The 20,080-nt window shown below is 39.7% G+C and overlaps 1 protein-coding gene across 1 annotated transcript in view; it reads left to right on the plus strand.

Moving 5' to 3' along the window:
* Window positions 1-20,080, plus strand: part of XRCC5 (X-ray repair cross complementing 5) — an 83,963-nt gene that overhangs the window by 18,872 nt on the left and 45,011 nt on the right. Inside the window, exons 9-14 of the mRNA XM_040986482.1 lie at window positions 1,901-2,013; window positions 5,641-5,703; window positions 7,728-7,865; window positions 8,693-8,780; window positions 11,072-11,205; window positions 17,523-17,719. Of these exons, the coding sequence (XP_040842416.1) occupies window positions 1,901-2,013; window positions 5,641-5,703; window positions 7,728-7,865; window positions 8,693-8,780; window positions 11,072-11,205; window positions 17,523-17,719 (733 nt within the window). The remainder of the gene's footprint in view (window positions 1-1,900; window positions 2,014-5,640; window positions 5,704-7,727; window positions 7,866-8,692; window positions 8,781-11,071; window positions 11,206-17,522; window positions 17,720-20,080) is intronic.

Genomic DNA, 20,080 nt, shown 5'->3' on the forward strand with positions numbered 1-20,080 from the left:
CTCCAACACTGACCAGTCATTTGTTCCTAGTATGCTAAGTACTGCCTTTAGTGTGCTAAGACCAACATGATTAGAAGTGCCATAAGCCAAACAAGCAGAGTGCTTTCTGAATCTTACTGAATAGCTCAATTGGATTGATACTAGGGCTGTACAATTTGGTACTCTTTAGTAGGCAGCCTGTGTTTTCTCTTTTAATCATCCACTGAATGAAGCAAGCAACGTGTGTATTTCAGTGTTAACAGGTGAGAAAACCAAGGCTGCAGCACTTTGAGGTCACACGGCTAACAACTAGCAGAATGTTACTCTAGACTTGTGCCACTTCAGAGTGTAATCCCTCATGCTATTCAGAGTTGGCACTGACTGGACTGGTAAAGGGTTTTGAATAACAGGCTAAGAGTTTATACAACCTGAAATTGCTTATAGTGTTGAGGTATCTTTTGGGTTGTGTTTTAGGAAGATTTTTATGATACCTGGAGTAGGATGGATTAGGAGAAGGGATTAGAGATGAGGGGTTAACTCTTCTGATTGTTAATAAAGAAACCAACTCAAGTTATTGTAAGCAAGAAGGAAATGTATTAGTGGAGCAATGGAAAGAGAATTAAAAGCGTCTGGAGGAAAAGAATATCAGAGTATGACTTTGCTCCTTTTGCTTTAGTTGCCTTTGCATGTCCTTTTCTCTCCACTCTCTGTTGTGTTGGATTCTTAGTAACCATATATGGGCAGTAGATATAGTTACATGTTATAATTTGTTCTCTTTGTCTTGTACAAAAGTTAAGAGTTATTTGCAGTTCCTTGGATTAATTAGAAAACACAATATAATTTTAATTAGAATTTCTGATACTTTTAAGCAAGAAGATAGCTGGCAAAGAAAAGTTAGAAAAAGCGTTTGCTTTGGATAATCATTGTGAAACATGTCTCTCTGCTGATTTTTTTTTTTTTTTGGAAATTTTATTTTCATTTCTGGCTTTTTAGAGACATGTGTGTCAAAACAGAAATGTGTTTCTTTTTAATTAAATATAAATGCAGGCTTCAGCAGGCCAACAGGAGCAAACATTGGCTCTCAGAATCTGCCTCCAGTAACCCAAGTTTTTTCATTGACTTCTTTGTTTTTTAAAGATACATGTGTTCTTCCCTCATGTCCCCAAGGGGTGAATCCTTAGGTCTGGCTGCTCCTTCACCCAAACACAGAAGACACCCAGTTACTGACAGGGCAGGTATTTCCATAGAGCAGAAGCAAGAAACAGGGTTTTAGAGTTTGTTCCTTTGCTTTCTTAGCAGCTCAGAGCCTTGGTGTATACAAATATGCTTTGTAATTAAAAGAAAAATATATATACGCAAATGCCGGAAGTGAAGTAAATTTAAAAGCAGAAAAAAAAATGCAGCTTATCAATTGAATGTATCTAAACAAAACTTCTGATTGTTTTTTCTAGTAGGGATTTATATATCTCTACCGTGTGTTTTTGAGAACGTTTTGTTCTGAAAATTTCCTACTAGAGTTTCTCTCTGAGGATCTCCAAGTTTCTGAAAAAATGTGTTATTATGTTTGCAAATCATGCTTGTGCTTTAGTCAGTCATGGTTTATCTTCCCAGGATAACTGGTACATTGCTCTGGATATATTCTTTCTTCTAAGCTGGGTAGTCATTAAGGTAACAAGATTGCAGAAGCTGCTACTTAAAAAATGTAATTAGATTTTAATTGTCTCTGTATTGTATACATGGCTGTGTCTGCTGCATCTCTTCCCCCGTTGATCACAAGGGGCAGCAATTTGATTCTAGGGAATAGAAGATGGAGGCTTGCTCAGGGGTGTGCATGTATTGTTAATGTCCGCATAGAGCTCATTTCTGCTTGTGGAGTACCAGGCCTCATATGCTTAACAGATGCTCTTCTCTTGTTCTCTAGGGTTCCGCTATGGAAGTGATATAATCCCTTTTTCTAAAGTGGATGAGGAACAAATGAAATATAAATCGGAGGGGAAGTGCTTCTCTGTCCTAGGATTTTGTAGATCTTCTCAGGTACAGCAATTACTCTGCGATTGGGAACAAAATACGTAAGCTTTCTCCTAGCTGTTGCTTGAGATGATGTGGTTTACTTGGTCATTTTTGTTTACAATATGTAGTTTTCTTTTTTTTTTTTCCTTTGGTACAATACAGTTTTGATTTTTTGTTTGTTTTTTGAATACAGTCTGGGAGTGTGTGGTATCATCTTTGATTTTTTAAGAAAAATGCCAAAATGTTAGAAAATGTAGTATGACTCTGAATCGAAGGAAGTCACTAATTGTGTTGACCATCAAAGCTCATAATAGCAATAAGGATATGGTGTCTAGTTCTTTGCTGTTGTTTTGCAAAAATATATAGTGAAGTGTCTTACAGGTTTGAAAATAAGACTGGGTTTTGAGTGATCATTAAGCCATAATTTCACTGCTTTATGCTGTCAATTTTCTTAAGTTTCTTGGTGTGGAGTTCTAGAATATAAAATTTGTCCATAAGTTACATGGTTTTTAGAAACCAGTGTGGAGATACAATAGAGATACAAAATAGACACAGTGAGAACTGTGAGAATATACCATGAAATCTGCCCTACAAAGGGCCGTTGAAAGACCCCAGAATCTTAGATTAAATGTTCTTGAGATAAATAGCCAAAGAGATGAATCGTAAGAGTGAAGTATATCTTTTCGTGTACATTTTAGCCAAGCTGTAATAGAAGGGGTGATTAATGTTTCTAGAAAAGCTCAACTAAGAATTAAAATGAGTATGTTACCCTGTGCCTGGACTTGGACTCGATTTCTGTGGCGTGTCGTCCCTGCCTGTGTCAGTATCTCAACAGTGCAATGAGATTGGACAGAATTCCTGTATTATACACTCAAGCTGTTACACATGTTCAAGACTCATAAGCTGAAAACAGTAATTACTTGAAATCTATAAAATCTTTTTTTAAAATTTTACTTCTTTTATTGTTATTAGCATTTTGTGATACAGTTCCATAGGCCCTGGGATTTCCCTTAGCCTCTCCACAAGTCCCCTCTCGCCCATTGAGTTCCCGTATATTATTACTATAGTATAGTTCTTCATAAACAGTCATCTGTCCATCATTGTGGGCATGGACAATGGCAGAGAGTCCAGGATCCTATTGTTAAGGTAAACAGTTTCATTGTAAGTCCATCTTTAGTCTGGAAGTAGAGTTGCATACTGCATTGTATCTTCATATCTGGATATGCTAGTCTCCATTAAAGTTATTATATATCCCCTTAAATGAAAATCCACAAAACAAAGTCAATAACAGGAAGGAAAAAAGAAATTAAAAACATCATGAAGTTAAATAACATGCTACTGAATGACTAAATGTGTCACTGAAGAAATGAACAATAAAATCATAATGCTGGAAATAAATATCTCTGGGAAGCTGAGAGTTTTTAACAATTCTCTAACAAATTAACACTAAATTTTCTTAAGAATAACATCATTCATTTTGGGAGGTTTATACATTTAAAAGTGATGATTAATAATGGCTGAGTTTTTCCAGTGGAACAGAAAGCTCATTCCAACCAGTTTGTGGAAACTAGCCTCTTGAGAAATGGGTCTGCCAGATTACATATATGCAGATAAGACCTATTCAAAACAATGTCAGGTATAATTCAGGGCCCCAAAACTTGACATCACCTCTGATAGGGTGAAAGTGAGGATCTATTTAAATGACTAAGTAAATATTGTGTTAGCAAAGCACACAAAATGTTAAGAGCAAGGTGTTATCCATGGTGACTAGAAAAATTTATGTAAATGTATCTCTTATTAGACTAATGGTTAACCTCAAGTGTACAGTATTATATGTCAGCATTCCAAATTCTGTAAACCTGGCATATTGACAAACTGATGGCTCTAGATTCAATTAATATGTAGCTTTTCATTTTATAAAGTAGATTTGGGAGGAGGGCTAAGAGGTCTTTCAATTTGTCTTCTTCCAAGTTGTCAAATATCTCATTATCTGGCATTTAACTACAAGATGGAAAAGACTGCCCCCAAACACCTGGCTGTGTTGGAAAGGTCATTTAAGTGCCTTTGGAAAATATATGATGGACTCTTCTTTGTTCAGTCAGTAACTATTTGCAGCTTATTAGATCCTAAGAAAATCAGTATGAGTATGGCAGACTCTACATAGGATTATTCCCTTGTTTCCTAGAATAGTGGCTTTGGGGTGCTGGGAGGGTGCTATTTTGTATTTGAATGGCAGAGATATGGCAAGAGGGAGAGACAGTAAGCAGTAAGAGAAAGAGATCTTTTTATCTGGGTGGGTCACTCCCAATGACTGCAACTATAATGGCTGGGCCCCCCAAAAAGCAGGAGCTAAGAACCTATCTGGGTCTCCCACAGGTATAACAGGGTCTAGTCACTTGGATTGTCTTCTGCTGCTTTCCCGGATACATTAGCAGGAAGCTGCAAGGGATGTGGAACATCCAGGACTTGAACTCTTGCCCCTATCGGATGGCTTAACCCACTGCACCATAGCACTAACCCCTAGTAATGGCTTCTAAATGGGAAATAAAAGTGGAGATGAGGAGTGTTTGAATTATGTGGGCCTTACCCCTACACCTCTGAAATTCAGTCCTCCTGAGCTGCTGCCACTGTGAGAAGTGCTCATAATCTCTCTGCCTTATTGGTGGGAGGACAAAAAGAAGTGCGAGAAACATTACGTGATTCAACACATGGCGTGTTCCTATAAATAATCTCTGGTCTCCAGTTAACATAGATTAGACAGAGCTTGGTCTTGCTAGGTAGGTATGGGTGGTTTTGAATTAGGAACTCTTCGGTTTTCATTTTTTAATCAGTTATTGGTATTTTAACCTTTTGAATACTCGTTAGCTTAAGTAATAGACCTTAAGAAGGGAGAGAAGGAAACACAGTGCTTATATTTGGTTTAGCTGGATTTCCTTTCTCCAATCCTGTCCCTCTCTTATTAATTCTTCACTTTGATCTCTTTGTCCTTTATCGCTGCCTCCTCCCTGCTCTTAGGAAGAGCTCCAAACTGCTTAATGTGGTTTTCCTGAGAGATTTCATCACCTGATCTTTATCAGCAGTCTAATTTTTCACCTTTCCTCTCATGCTGTGATATTGCATTACCCCAAATGCAGTTCCCTAAGTGTACTAAAATGTAGTATGCTTTTATGTTATGCTAAATGATTTTTTTATATAATATCTGGGGACCTGTGGCAACTTTTCTATTGGTTGGTTCCTACTCGTTCATCATGCCTTGATTTGGTTGTCACATGGGCAGAAACCTTCCCTGATCCCTGCTGACCGACCTCAGTGCGCTCTTGCACTGTTGGAGCTCTGAGTCATCCTGAACTGTAATACTGTACTGTAGGCAATTTCATGTTTATCTGTCTTAGGTCCCTCAAGGACAAGGTACAGCCTGTTCACGGTTATGTTTATAGTACCCAGAGCAATCTTGCACACATACTAGGTAGTCAGATATTTGTTGTGTTGAATTAACTTGAACCTCAGATAATAAGTTTGTTCCTGGTACCTGCCAATTTTTAAATAAGAGCATTTTCGATAGAATTTTTCTTAGGATATGTATAATATTATGTTTATGTGTGTTTCTTATTTTGGATTAAACCCCGTTCTTTTCCTCTGTTACTCTTGTAGGTCCAGAGAAAATTCTTCATGGGAAACCAAGTTCTTAAGGTCTTTGCAGCAAAAGATGATGAGGTTAGTGGGTGGTGGCTCTTAGAGGCAATGCCACAGAATTGAATTGTCCTCTTACAAAAGTGAGTTGCTTGGGGAAATTTTTTGTTTAAGATGACATGTATTCTTGCAACAGCAGTGGGAAAATTCATTGACCTTTAACTAAAAATGGAGAAATGGCAAATGAATTTTCGTTAGTATGTGCCAGAGACGTAAAGACATAGTCCTGTAGTTGTAGACCAACCAGATAAATCATCAAAAACATAAGTGTTTGAGCAGCTGCATTTGGGTGTGGGAATTTCGTGGGTCAGTTAAGGATGCCACGAGCATTTTGATTTCATAAACTTTGAATATTTGGTGTGGTAGAGCTGCAGCTTCATCTCGATGACTTCACCCTGTGACTTCCACCACTGAGGAAATGTGACCCTTCCTTCTCTGTTTGCATCCTTTTTCCTTCTCCCTGGGAACTCTGTTTGCAGGCTGGTTTCTGCCTGGCTAACAACCCATGGCTATTGTGTCCAAAACTCCCACCTACCTTCTTTGTGAATAATTTCTAATTGTCAGAGCTTATCTGCTTGGAGATGTTGATCTTAGTGGAAAGAATGCAATCTAGTGTATTCTTAAGAGAGTATTCCAAGCTCCTGAAGTGTTTGTGTTTGAAATTGGTAAATTTTTGGTAAATTGAACATGGCTGGTTTGTTTTGGCTAGGGAGTGGATCGTGATGTTACAGGTATAGTTCTTTTTTTTCTTCTCACTTAACAAAGGCTGATGTGGTAGATGTGTATCCATATTCTATCAAACAGTTAAAATTAGCAGAAGAAAATACTTGGCTTCTAATCTTTACTGAACAGATTCCCTGGAACCCAGTAAACATGTCAATCTTCAGGTTTGAGAACTTAGTTCATGAGTATCTTCTGAATCAAGTCTGTTGAGAATCATGCAAGTTTTACTTATACTGCAAGTGCTGACTTACTTGCGTTTCTTTCTTTTATTGAAGTTTAAATTACCACTTAATGTCCCTTTACACATGCAAAAACATTTTTGATCAGTTTATGAAAACTGCTGGCTATGCAGTGCGGAATATCATATCACAAGGCTATGTTGAGACTCGTGTTTGTTTAGCAAAGCTGAGACTAGAACTTTTTCTACGGTGAGAATTTATTATTATGGTAAGAATATAAATTCAAAGGAGAAGGAAGAGTGAAGTGGAAGGCTGCGGACTTGATAAGTCCCAAAGAAGCATAGTAAATGTACATCAAAAGCAGTTGTGTAGTTGTGTACAGCAAAGGTGTCTTGAAGTAGGTAAAGGAGCACTTTTTAAAACATTTGAAATGGAGGCTGGTTTTGTTGTACGTTGGTCTGGAACACCAGAATCTGTATGAGTGTTGCTTGAAGTCCTGGCTGCTCCATTTGCAATCCAGTTCCCTGCTCATGTACCTGGGAGAGAGCGACAAAAGATGACCCATAACATGTGGACCCTATCACCTACATCTGAAACCCAGTTGGACGTACAGGCTCCTGGCCTCTGCTTCGTTCAGTTCTGGCCATTCTGGTCCTGTAGCAACTGGAAGATATTTCTTTTTCTCTCTCCTCCTCTCTGTAGTTTATTTATTTATTTAATTGGAAAGGCAGATTTTACAGAGAGAAGGAGATACAGAGGAAGATCCACCCACTGATTAACTCCCAAAGTGGCCTCAACAGCCAGAGCTGAACTCTGATCCGAAGCCAGGAGTCAGGAGCTTCCTCTGGGTCTCCCGCACTGATGCGGGTTCTCAAGGCTTTGGGATATTCCCTACTGTTTTCCCAGGCCACAAGCAGGGAACTAGATGAGAAGTGGAACAGCTGGGATACGAACCAGAGCCCATATGGGCTCCTGGTGGATGCAAAACAAAAATTTAGCCTCTAGGCTGCCGTGCCAGACCCAATAAATAAATCTTTAAAAAATTTTGAAATATGAAGAAAGTGAATGACACCATTGTAAGTAAGCTGTGTTGTGAATATTCTCAGATGACAGATATGTGTTGGTAACACGCACCTTCTAAAATAGGCTGCAGCGGTTGCACTCTCATCCCTAATCCATGCTCTGGATGAATTGGACATGGTGGCCATAGTTCGGTATGCTTATGACAGAAGATCAAATCCTCAAGTTGGTGTGGCATTCCCTTACATCAAGGATGCCTATGAGGTAACCCACAGGTCTTCATTGTGTGTGTCTTTTTTCTCCCTTCAATTCTTTTATTTTAAGCAGTGCTTCTCAACTCTTTCTGTTGGGAGTGGGGAATGACTTTGAGATCTTTACAAAATGCAGATTCCAGGTCATTAGGTCCGGGACAAGGCTCAGGTTCTGCGGATTTGCAGATTTCAAAGTAATGTTGACCCTGCGGATCTGTGAATCACTCTTTGAGTTGTAATGAAAGAACATAAATTATAAAATATAGACAGAAGTCTTTGGTTGGATCAAATGGTAAAAGGTTAACCATGACCTTCTCTCAGCTCTCATCCTTCTTGACTGCTGTTAAGTCAAAGAGGAAAGAGCTATTACCTACGTTTTGTAAAGGGGGCTATGAACAAAGGTTGAGCTTGTGCTTTTGTCATGATGTTCATGAAAATCTGTCTACTTACGACTCTCCTATATAAAATACAAACCTGAATTCCCTAATGTTTCGTGTATCTCAGAAAACTGACTGGCAAAACTGGAAAGGGAAGGCAAATATCTTTCAGGTCAGCCCCCTAGTCAACAACTCCTTTTATTTTGCATTGGCTATGCATTCTACACTGATCTTTTGGTGGTCTTATTTTAAAGCATTTCTTTTATTTTTAACCTTCTTTATGCAATCTGCATTTGTTCAACATTGGAAAGAAAAAAATCAAAGCACTTACCTTTCAGTGTACTGTGTTTGAGTTGCCTGATTTTAGAAGTACTTTTGTTGGTTTACTTTCACAGAACTTGGGACCACTTTGATATTTTTGCACTGATTTTGTTGTTTCTGATTTTATCTCCTTTCTCATTAGTGTTTAGTATATGTGCAGCTGCCTTTCATGGAAGATTTACGGCAATACATGTTTTCATCCTTGAAAAATACCAAGTACACACCCACAGGTGAGTTTGTTTCCGTTGTGCTCACCAAATAACTCTACCAAGTGTTCTTGGGAAATCACCTATACATAGTCACTTGTTGGAGCCAGTGTGTTACAGGCTGGATTCAGGACTTACACATGGTATAATGATGAAAGTGGTTTGTCAGATGCTTTTCCAGTAGCAGAGATAGGTTTGCCCAAAACTCCAGTACTATCTAGCTCCTCCTTCTGACTTGGAGCGTGTATCCAGGAGCAGCTTATTGGTAATGGACATTCATTCTCAACTTAGGAAAAGGAGGCTTGCTGCAGCTGAAGTGAAATGAGATGTATGGTGTCAGACCTCTGGCTTCAGTATTGTTTCCTGCATGAAACCTGATGTCACTTCGAACCAAAGTTGACAGTACTGGAGATCAGTTTTTCTCTTTTTTTGTAGTTTGTAAGAATAACTGAACAACAAAAATTACCACTGGTTTCTGGCTTTTAGAAGTTCAAGCTTGGTGAGAAAGACCTTTAGTAAGCATCTGGTTGCAAATGTCACGGTTCTATTCCTAGGGATTCTGACAAACACGGGTCCTGTTTTCCAGAGAGCTCATCATTTAAGAGTGTTATAAGAAAATATAATAGGGACCAAAATATGGAGAACGTAAGAACATACCAAAAGAAGTGACAGATAATGATTAAACACATTGAGATATATTATCTGTGTCCATATGGGATTAGGAAGCTCTGAGGTGAATGCCCAAGCTGAATTCTCCCGTATTACTTTGATTTACCCTTTGAAGACGGAGCAGACTATAATGGGACAGAACAGATTGTCAGATGGCCCAGGAATCAGGAGGGTCCTCAGGATTTGTGTCCTTACCTTCCTGCTGGAAATGAGTTCCTCTGTATCATGGTTTAGCAAGGCTTGAAGCCCAACATGTAAATGGTGCCATGGTATAACAGTATTGTCTCTCTACTTCTTGATCATCCCAAACTTTATTTTTTATTTTTTCGAAGATTTATTTATTTATTTATTCAAAGTCAGATATACAGAGAGGAGGAGAAATAGAGAGGAAGATTTTCATCCAGTGATTCTCTCCCTAAGTGACCACAATGGCCGGTACTGTGCCGATCTGAAGCCAGGAGCCAGGAACTTCCTCCAGGTCTCTCACACGGGTACAGGATCCCAAAGCATTGGGCCATCCTTGACTGCTTTCCCAGGCCACAGCAGGGAGCTGTATGGGAAGTGGAGCTGCCAGGATTAGAACCAGTGTCCATATGGGATCCCGGCGCATTCAAGGCGAGGACTTTAGCTGCTAGGCCACGCCGCCGGGCCCATCATCCCAAACTTTAAATTTGTATATTTGAAAAGCAGAACTCTGCTGGGAAACTCTCTTACAGACATAAATCATTGGGAATCTAAAACATTAAGTACCATTTGACTTGTTGTTTATTTTCTGTGAATTAATGTGCATATTTCTGTTTATGTTTTCTGCATTGGAAATAAAAAAATGGATCCTTAAGACCCTTTGGCATTTTCCCAAGTACATGTTCATGCAGTGGTAGGCAGTGCCGCATTGGAAGAGCCTGAAGGCTCCTGTGTACAAGCAGCACTTTGCTTTGAACTTGTCATCTTTGTTGACCTGTTGTATTTGTATTGAGGAACCCTTGCTTTTTCTAGATATTAGGAGAGGCATGCGAAACAGAATGTTATGCTTCTGCTCCCATCGAGGGAGTGTGTGTGCAGTGTAATTTATGTCACTGGACTTTGTGAGAGGAAATAGCTGATTCTAACTGATGAAATTGTAAAGGGATCAGTTCATCCTGGTTCCACAGTGTCTTTCTGTCAGGGTGCTACGCTCTGGTAAAAGCTCTTTTGGATCTTTAGAAAACCTCTGCTTTACTACTTGAGGGGTTTTCTTTTTTCTTTTTAATGGTTTTCTCTTTTAGCTAGTTAGTAATATTTTTATTAGTAACATAGCTCATTGAATATTGAATATTTTGTGCAGATCTCCATAGAAAAGTTGAGTTTTATATAACTGTAGGGCATTTTTTTTTTGAACAAGCAATTCTGTTTTTGAGATGATGTGCCATCATCAAAAATTCAGCAAATGGCAGAGTTGGAAAGTAGCTAACATATCCATTACACTAAATAGCTCTTTTCACAATTAAGAAGGCTGAGATTCAGGTTAAGTACTTTTGTAACTACAGAATCCTTTTTTGGCAGAACCAAAAGTACAAAACCTACCTGTTTTGTTGTATCTGTAAGTGGAAAGTATTTGTTTTAGTGGAGAAAATAATTTTTTTCCTGCTTTTCTGTTTTTCTTGAAGAGGCACAGCTGAGTGCTGTTGATGCTTTGATTGACTCCATGAGCTTAGTAAGAAAAGATGAAGAGGAAGACACCATTGAAGACTTGTTTCCAACCACCAAAATCCCAAATCCTGAATTTCAGAGATATTTTCAGGTGAGAGGGGGAGGATGAAAGCATCCTATTTCTTTTAAATGAAAGACAACAAAGTGGCAAGTTTTGGTAACTGGCCAACTCCAAATAAGCATCTTTGTTTTCTGAGAACCTCATTAGTTCTGTCTACTTAATGGAAAAATAACTTTTTCCTCTTGTTACTTCAAGAACTAAAATCATTCTGAGCTCTTAGAAAATATTTTTTTGAAGAAGGTTAATTAACTACAGGAGGACTAAATAGAAAACAGGTCATTTTTGCCTTTTTGGACTTACTACCTATATTTTATGTGAATGAGATTTTTCTTTCCTTTATTTATTTATCTTTTTTTTTTTTTGGTGGGGGGAAGGCTATTTATTTATTTAATTGAGAGGTAGAGTTACAGAGAGAAGGTGAAACTGAGAGAGAGAGGGAGAGAGAGATCCTCCATCTGCTGGTTTACTCCCTAACTGGCAGCAATGGCTCAGGTTGGGCCAGGCTAAAGCCAGGAGTTAGAACTCTATCTGGGTTTCTCATGTGGATGACAGGGCCCCAAGTACATGTGCCGTTATCTGCTGTTTCCTGGGCACGTTAGCATGGCATTGTGTTAGAAGTGGAGCATCTGAGCGTCAAGACTCAAATTGTTCCTTATGGGATGCTGTCACTGCAGGCTCAGGTTCACATACTGCACCACAGGCAAGTCCCTTTTCTTTTGTTTGTATATGTCAAAGCAGTAGGAAAGCTTGTAGGAACTGTGTATTAATATGAACCACTATTGGAGAAGTGTTCTAGTGGCATATGTGTCAAAAACATCATAGTTAAAGATTGTATAGAAGTCACTTAAAGAGATTATACTATGACATTGTAAAAGAATAACCAAAATGTGAAAAAAATGTAAAAAAGTGTTTTTGTGAATTTGAGTAGGCAGAAAGACTTAAGATTGGATTGGGATGAGTTGGGGAGATTAACAAGAGAACTGATACATACCAAAGTCAGGGAGGAGTAGGCCAAGGAAGAAAGGAAAGAATGTTCTAGCCCTGTTTAACCTTCACAAAACTGAAAACTATCCCAAGCCTATTTCTCAGGTGAGCTCTTCCCCTCTGAGGAGGCCCCCTCCCTGGTGGTGGGGGGTACACTGGGCTTGTCAGGCATTGGCTGTGGGTCACGTGCGCCTTGGCTTATCTCAACAGAACTCTTTTACTAATATGAACACTTCTTGGGTCCTGTTGTGGTTCTAGGAACCTCTACGCCAAGGAAATTGCCTGATCCTTTCGATGCTTATAATTCCTTTAAGTATAGTGAAAACAAACTTTTCTCCTAAAATTAGAAATACGAAGCTTAGCATGTAAGGCCCGTCTCAGTAAATATTTCCGAATTTTTAGTGTAATTAATTACAAGTTACAGTGTTTTTGGTGTTTTTGACAATGGAAGTGATGACCTGAGGACCTGTGTCGTTAGTCAGAAAGGAGGGCAGAGCACATTAAGAGCTTGCTGAGACAAGCGAAACTCCTGCTGCTTGGCTGATTGGTCTCTGAGGGGCTCTGTTTATCTTTAGTAAGTGCTTTTTGGAAAAATGAATGAAATGAAGCTATAAATGTAGCCATTGTTAACTTTCGAAGCTCCAGGCACTGACACCTTTGATTTGTACTATTTACCAACTTTGTTTTCTTTTGTAGGGGAGAGCTTTGAACATAGCTTCTCTGTATGACAAATATAAATATGTGTCTTCACCAGGGCAAATGTAAATTTAATTCTCACTTTTTAAGACAAATATTTATTGGGCAGTAATATTGAATACTGTAAAGTACACATCCTCCCTACTTTCAGGGACCCTCTAGAAAAATGAGAGGAGTTGACAGATGTAAAATTAGTCATCAGAGTAACAAAGAAAAATATCTTGAGAATTAAAGGAAAAAGAGATTCTTGCAAACAGATGCCTTAAGGATGACTTCATGGAGGAATAAACATTTGGATAAAATTCTCAGTGGAAGAGAGCATGCCGTTGAAAAGCATGATGCATGATGTATTTAGGGACCCACAGATAATTCCATTTGACTGTAGGATAGGTTTTCTATGGAAAAGATGCACTTTGCCACAGTCAGTGGATTTTATGGTGATGGGTAATCGTTAAAGGGTATTGGTTGCAGGTGGATGGCTTAGTAGTTTAAAAATAGCTCTGGTGGTAGCATAGGAAATGAGCTAGAAACCAGTTGGGAAATAGGAGTGGCCCACCTTGAGGCATGAGTCAAAGCAGTGACAAAGAGTAAGGAACTAGAGGGTGGTTGACGAAAAGCAGAGAGTATTTGAAAATAACAGGTATTTGAGTGACTGAAAGTATAATGTCATCACTCATTATGATAAGAAGTATAGAATGAGTAGAGGAAAAGGTTAATTCATTTATTTTCACAAGAGTAAACTTGGGATATCTTTTGGATATTCCAGCTCAGATACTCAGTGAAAGTTGTAAGTAGGGATATGGGGCCCAAGAGATAAGATAGGCATATATGTATTTCAGACTTCAGATCCCTTTTTGTTTATATAGAAAGAACAGTAAATGAAATTGCCTGAGAGAACACACTAAAAAGGAAATGGAACAAAGCACTGAGCCCCCACGTGTGAATAAACAGTTAAGGATAGACATAAAAATAAGAGTGCTAAAAAACAAAACAAAACAAAATAACCCCCAGTGGTGTTACCTCCATCCCCAGCAAAGGGTACAGAAATAGAAAGACCCAAGAGACACTTATGCCTTGGGAAGCAGAAAAGAGAAAGCTGTTAGGAAGAAAAGTCTTCCCAATCAAACGTTGCACAGTGATGAGTAAAGAGGAGCATGGGAGAGAACTTGTAGAAAGTGAAGTGTTTGATGACTTTGGGTGCCCAGCATTAGCTGGACAAGGAAAAAGAAAGGCAGTGATGACACAGTGAGCCACACGAAGATGGGAGAAGTGAACTACAGGAGGACTTCCTTTCAGTTTGTGAAGATGAGGCAGGTAGAGAGAGTAGAACTGGACTAGAAGGAGCAGATGAACACCTGACCCAGTGCAGTGAAAGTGGGAGGGAGTAGAAATATTTTGGTTAAGCAAAGAAAAAAAAAAGGACATGGGATTGGAGTCAAGAACAGGCCGTTTTGAGGAAGAGGATGAATCACTTTGGGGAGGGCTGAATTGCAGGTATCCCTGAGAAGTCGGGAAAGTGCTGGAGCAGCTGAGGAATGTATTTGAGCCCAGCAAACCCATCTGAGAGCCCTCCAGGACAAGGAGGCAGTTCAAGCAGAAATGCACCTGCTAGGGAAGCATCTTTTGTTATTAATCTTGAGGAAGATTTGAATAAAGGTGCATCTTCTTCCTTTTCGCCTCACTCCCAAGGCCTTTGAGGGATAGGTTAGATAATCTTCATCTTAAACAAGAGGATTCCAGGAGGGGTTATCTTTGGATAATACTGAAAAAAAATTACAGACAGATGTTCTCCAAGTCGTCTGCAGTTCAGCCCAAGGGCATCTGTGGTTTGTGCCTGATGTAGGCAGGGGTTCTAGATGAGCCTGCCTCTGTGTCCCTGCATGCAGATATGTACTGCATCTATTGTAGAAATAGCATAAAAAGAAGAAAGTGAGCTATTTTCCTTTCCCCACAGTTCTTGTTCTCCTGCGGCCCTAAACAGAGTTAGGAAGCAGGTGGAGAATAGGATCCATACAGACCATCCAGAAGGGTGGAAGGAGGATGCAGGGTACAGAAGCTGCTACTGGCAGCAGTGGGACGCAAGCAAGAGTGTGAGAAACAGTCAGCTGCATCCGTCACTGCACAGCCTTGGCAGGCTGAGTGGGAAAAAATCAGTCAGGTTTGCTGGTGAATCTCACTGCAAGAGGGTACCGAGAGTCTGCTTCTCAGGTTGTTTCTGTGTGGAGTTTTATGGAACTCCAGTATTCACCAACCTTACATTATTACAATGCCATACCGAAGGCAGGCTACTTTTAAAGAGAAGAGGTTTGTTTGGCTCATAATTCTGGAGGTATAAGGCTCAAATAGCCTGGGCTTTAGCAAGTCTCTCCTCACCCCTCACTCGTTCCTTATGTTATGGTGGGAGCATGTTGTCTAAGGCCTTGCCTTTTTTTTTTTTTTTCCTTTTGGAGTGAAATAGCTGTAGTTGAGGGTGAAAGAACTAGGAGAGCAGAGCTATCAATAATCTATGTTGGCAGGAGGTTAATTCTAATTTTAGAAAGAAATGTTAAAGTATTTATCTTTTGTCAAGTATATGGCAGGCTGCCTGTTGAATAGTTAATGCAGTACTGCTAAAATCAATATATTAGTGACTTCTGAACTAGCCATATTGCTTCCAGTTTTTCCCAATAATCTTTTGTAAAGAGTAACTGTGGTTTAAAAGAAAAACAAATAGATTAAGAATTTTTATTTCAGACCTCCTATGTACAGCAAAATGTCACTTTCTCATTTACCTTCATTTTTTTTTTACCTTCATTTTTATTTTAAGATTTATTTATTTATTTATTGGAAAGTCAGATATACAGAGAGGAGGAGAGACAGAGAGGAAGATCTTCGTCCAATGATTCACTCCCCAAGTGAGTGCAATGGCCGATGCTATACCTGATCCAAAGCCAGGAGCAAGGAACTTCTTCCAGGTCTCCCACACAGGTGCAGGGACCCAAAGCTTTGGGCCGTGCTCAACTGCTTTCCCAGGCCATAAGCAGGGAGCTGGATGGGAAGTGGAACTGCCGGGATTAGAACTGGCGCCCAAATGGGATCCTGTATGTTCAATGTGAGGACTTTAGCTGCCAGACCACACATGGCCCCTCATTTATCTTCTTTTTAAAGATCGCTTGGGGCCTGGCGCAGTGGCGCAGTGGTTAAGGTCCTCGCCTTGCACGCCCAGGATCCCATATGGGCGCCAGTTCTATCCCAGCACCCCCGCTTCCCTTCCAGCTCCCTGCCTGTGGCCCGGGAAAGCAGTTGAGGACGGCCCAAAACTTTGGGACCCTGCAGCCGCATGGGAGACCCAGAAGAGGCTCCTGGCTTAGGACCGGCATAGCATCGGCTGTTGCGCTCACTTTGGGAGTGAATCATCGGACGGAAGATCTTCCTCTCTGTCTCTCCTCTCTGTATTTCTGCCTTTTCAATAAAAAAAAAAATTAAAAAAAAATCTTTAAAAAAAAAAAGATCGCTTGGGGGCTCCTGCTTGAATGACTTTTATAAGTAATAGCATTTAGCTTTATTTATCTAAAATGTGACTTTTGAGAGAGGTAGATGCTTCAGAATGCCTTTTGTAGGTTTTTTTTTTTTAGATATAGATTTATGCGTGACGACACTGTTTGAATAGATTCCCTGGAGTTTGTACTGAAAAGCTCTCAGGTTTTTGCAGTAGGAAGACTGGATAGGCTATATATCTATTGTTTGTTCTAGTTTTTTTTTTTTTTTCTTAAAAATGTCAGTTGGATGTCGCAGATAGAACAGTGTGTGAGAAATAGTCTACAACATTGGGTATTTGATTGCAGCTTTCATTTCTGGACATTTCAAGCTACTGAAATGTTTTACTGAACTGAAAGCAAATCCTGTGAATTAAGGGGTATGTACAAGAAGGTTGGGGGATAGATTCCAAGGGGCACAGGACCAAGGATGTGGTAAGGAGTTTGCAGATGACCGTAGCTACAGGTGAACCATTGGAAGGTGAGGGAGAAGCAGTGAGTTCTAGGCAGAAGTGCTGGTGGAGGGATAGGGAGAAGTCAGCGCAGAGAGCTGGTGGTGCCTGGGCAACGGCGGTAGTCGAGGCTACAGAGCGAGGTAGACAGACTTGAGAAGTCACACTCCACACTTGGCAGCTTTGGGGCTTCTTGGTGTTCTCATCTCTATCACAGTCTTTCGTCCTGGGATTCACAAATTATACAGCTTCCCTTGAGCCACCTGTTTCATTCATCGCTCTTCATTTTCTAAGATTAAACGAAGGAGAAAGTACCGTGAGACTAAAGGAGGTAAAAGGATTATAATAAAAAGTTATTTTAATCCCGGATTACCAGGAGCCCTCGAATTTCCTTTTAGAGAATCATGGATACTCCCTCCCTCCAAAATTAGAGCGATGACTGGTGTTTACAGGCGGAGGCTCCTTCCCAAGAGCCCGCAGAAATACTACTGCCACCTGGCTCTCTTACAGTTGGTTGCATACATCACCAGGGTTCCACTTAGAAAGCTGGTTGTGGGCCAGCCGCCTTAGTTGTATGTTAAAGGCGTTGAATCACATAGCCCTTCCAAGCTAAAGATAGGCCATCCTGGGTCAGACGATGTGAAGAAGCCATATGTGAATGTCTCGCTGTTGTTTTCCATCCTTGTGCATTTCCCAACAGTGTCTGCTGCACAGAGCCTTACACCCACAGGAGCCTCTACCTCCAGTTCAGCAGCACATTTTGAATATGCTGGATCCCCCTGCTGAGGTGACTGCGAAATCTCAGACTGCTCTCTCTAAAATAAAGGCCCTTTTCCCTCTCACTGAAGTCATCAAGCAAAAGGATCAAGTCACTGCTCAGGACATTTTCAAAGATAAGTAAGTGCTTTGGAGAGTTGCATTTAATGTTGGATTTTGTGATACATGTAGTGGTCTTGGAGGGGCTGTTGAATTAGAAGGGAGGAAGGAAAAAACAGTTTGATATTTGACGTTTGCATTGAGATACTCATTGCTCATATTTGTCCTCTGTACTTGTATTTTGTCCTTGCTGTTCATCTGGGAATTAAAGCTACCTTTGCAAGCTTTTACTTTTTTATTAACTTCCAAGTTTTTGGACAATTGAGGTTGAATTTTGCTCTTTAAAAGTAAAAGGGATGTCTTAATCTAGGGCTTAAAGGAAATGGTCAAAGCGCATGAGAGTGTTTGGGGATTTTTGGTTTTGTTTTGTTTTGTTGCTTTGTTTTCTGGTGGAAAGGTTAGTTGTCAAAATATCATTGAGGTGTTTGGAGCTAAAGTAAAAAGGAAAAGGAAAAAATCTAACCCTTCCTTTTGGGCTGGGCAGATAGCCAATGTAGATCTGCAGTGCCCAGTTTTGTAATTCTGTTTTCCTATTTGTTAATAAGAATGCCCCTTTTTCCCAGGAAGCCTGTTTCATGTGGCACCTGAGACAGGAAAGATACCATGGGAGCCCTGTGGTCCAAGGCCACGGCTGGAAGTGCTGTCTCCTCTCTGTCTCCCTTTTGCTCTTTTCTCCTCTTGCCCACTCAGGGGCAACCAACCAATGCTCATGTGTAAGGGTATTCATTTTCTCGCCTTCTGATAAAATTTACTTTGTGTCAACACTAGGAATTTCTGTCTTTGTGTATGACAAGAGCCTAGAATAAAATACATATGTGTTCTTCTCCCTTGTAATACTGTTAGTATTTTAGTAGTGTGCATAGGCCATTAGGGAAGTACTTGTAGTTTAAGGATTGCTAATTTTTTGCATAGAATTTTTAAATCAAGCTAGCAAATGATTGTTAAGTATTTTCCTTCATTGGATTCTGTTCAAATTCTGCAATAATTTCCATTTCTAACAAAACCAGAATAAACCAGAAGAAACTGGTCCTGGTTATCCAGAATTAATTATATAGGATTGATTTTACTGACAAACTTCTCTTTGATGATTGGTCTCAAGTTAGAATAATCTTTCTTGTTTGTCTAAAGCTGTATTTCGAGATTTGGCTTTAGACATGTTTTTGATTTTTTTTTCTTTGATTTCCTCTCCATTGCTATTGACAAAATAAAGCTTATTATTTGCAAATACCCCAGGGAGTAGTATTGAACAATTTCCTTTACTGGTTTCTGTAAATTGTTGACTTAGTGATTTATTGTCCGAATTGAATAGAAAGCTTTGTGTTTCCTGTGGATTTTCAGAGGTTAAAATCCCAAGCACTGTTCAGATTTTAAAAATGAAAAACATGCACTGGCAAGATTGTCTTGTGCAAACAGGCTTGTTCCTTTTAGTCTTTCATGCCTTCTATGTAAGAAGACCTTCCCTAAAAATCCACTTCCCTCTGCTGTCTTCTACCCATATGCCCCTGGATCGTATTTCAGAACAGGTCAGTAAAAGGCTGCAGTCCCATTTCTGCTATGACACCTTGCTCTAGTCTTGCTTCAGTCACAGGGCTAGTCTGTGTATAAAAGCTCCTGTATAAAAGCTCTTGTATGAAAGCTCTTGATTACCTTGTGGTGTTGTAGGAAACAAATGAACCATTTTCTTTTCCCTCTGATTAAAACGTAAATTGGCTGGTCAGAAACAAAAACGAAAAACCACAGAGATGCAGAAGACTGTTGCTCTGTGATTTGATCCCTGTGTGATGACACCTTGGGTCCTAGCCCTATTACTCACTCTTGTGCAAGCTTTGCTTGCTAGTCTTTCTGGGCTTTGCTCCCGTAATCGTTTGTGACGCAGCCAACTCTGTGTGCCTGGGGCCTGGGAATTTTCCCATACCCTCCTACTCATATGACTGTTCTCTACCTTTGTGTTTTGGAAATCTTAGTTTTTAAGAGCTACCGAAATGATGCATTTAGCAAGTATTTATTGAGTACCTCTTGTACTTAAGGAAAGTGACTCAGTCCTATATAAGACTTAAAACTCACAGCTTTAATGTTAAGGCTGCAATCAGCCTTAGACGTAATTTCTTTAAGAAAATGAGAATTGCTTATACTTAACTATGTTTTCTATAGATTCATCATTTCTGTACCCAGGGTACATATTTTCAGGGATGGATGAGGAACTAAGAGAAGGGAGTGGGAACATAGCTATTCAGGAAGTTTCCTAGTCTAAGACAAGTCCCTAACTGGGAATCCAGTTTTCATTCCAGCTTTATCTTTCTTGATTCGGTTTTAGTTGAGCAATATAACAGCTTCATGTCGAGACATTTTAGCCTGAAATTACGATTATTAAAGCCATACTCA

This window comes from Ochotona curzoniae, unplaced genomic scaffold (genome assembly GCF_017591425.1).
Source record: "Ochotona curzoniae isolate NIBS_2020 unplaced genomic scaffold, NIBS_Ocur_1.0 contig_4514, whole genome shotgun sequence".
NCBI lineage: Eukaryota > Metazoa > Chordata > Mammalia > Lagomorpha > Ochotonidae > Ochotona > Ochotona curzoniae.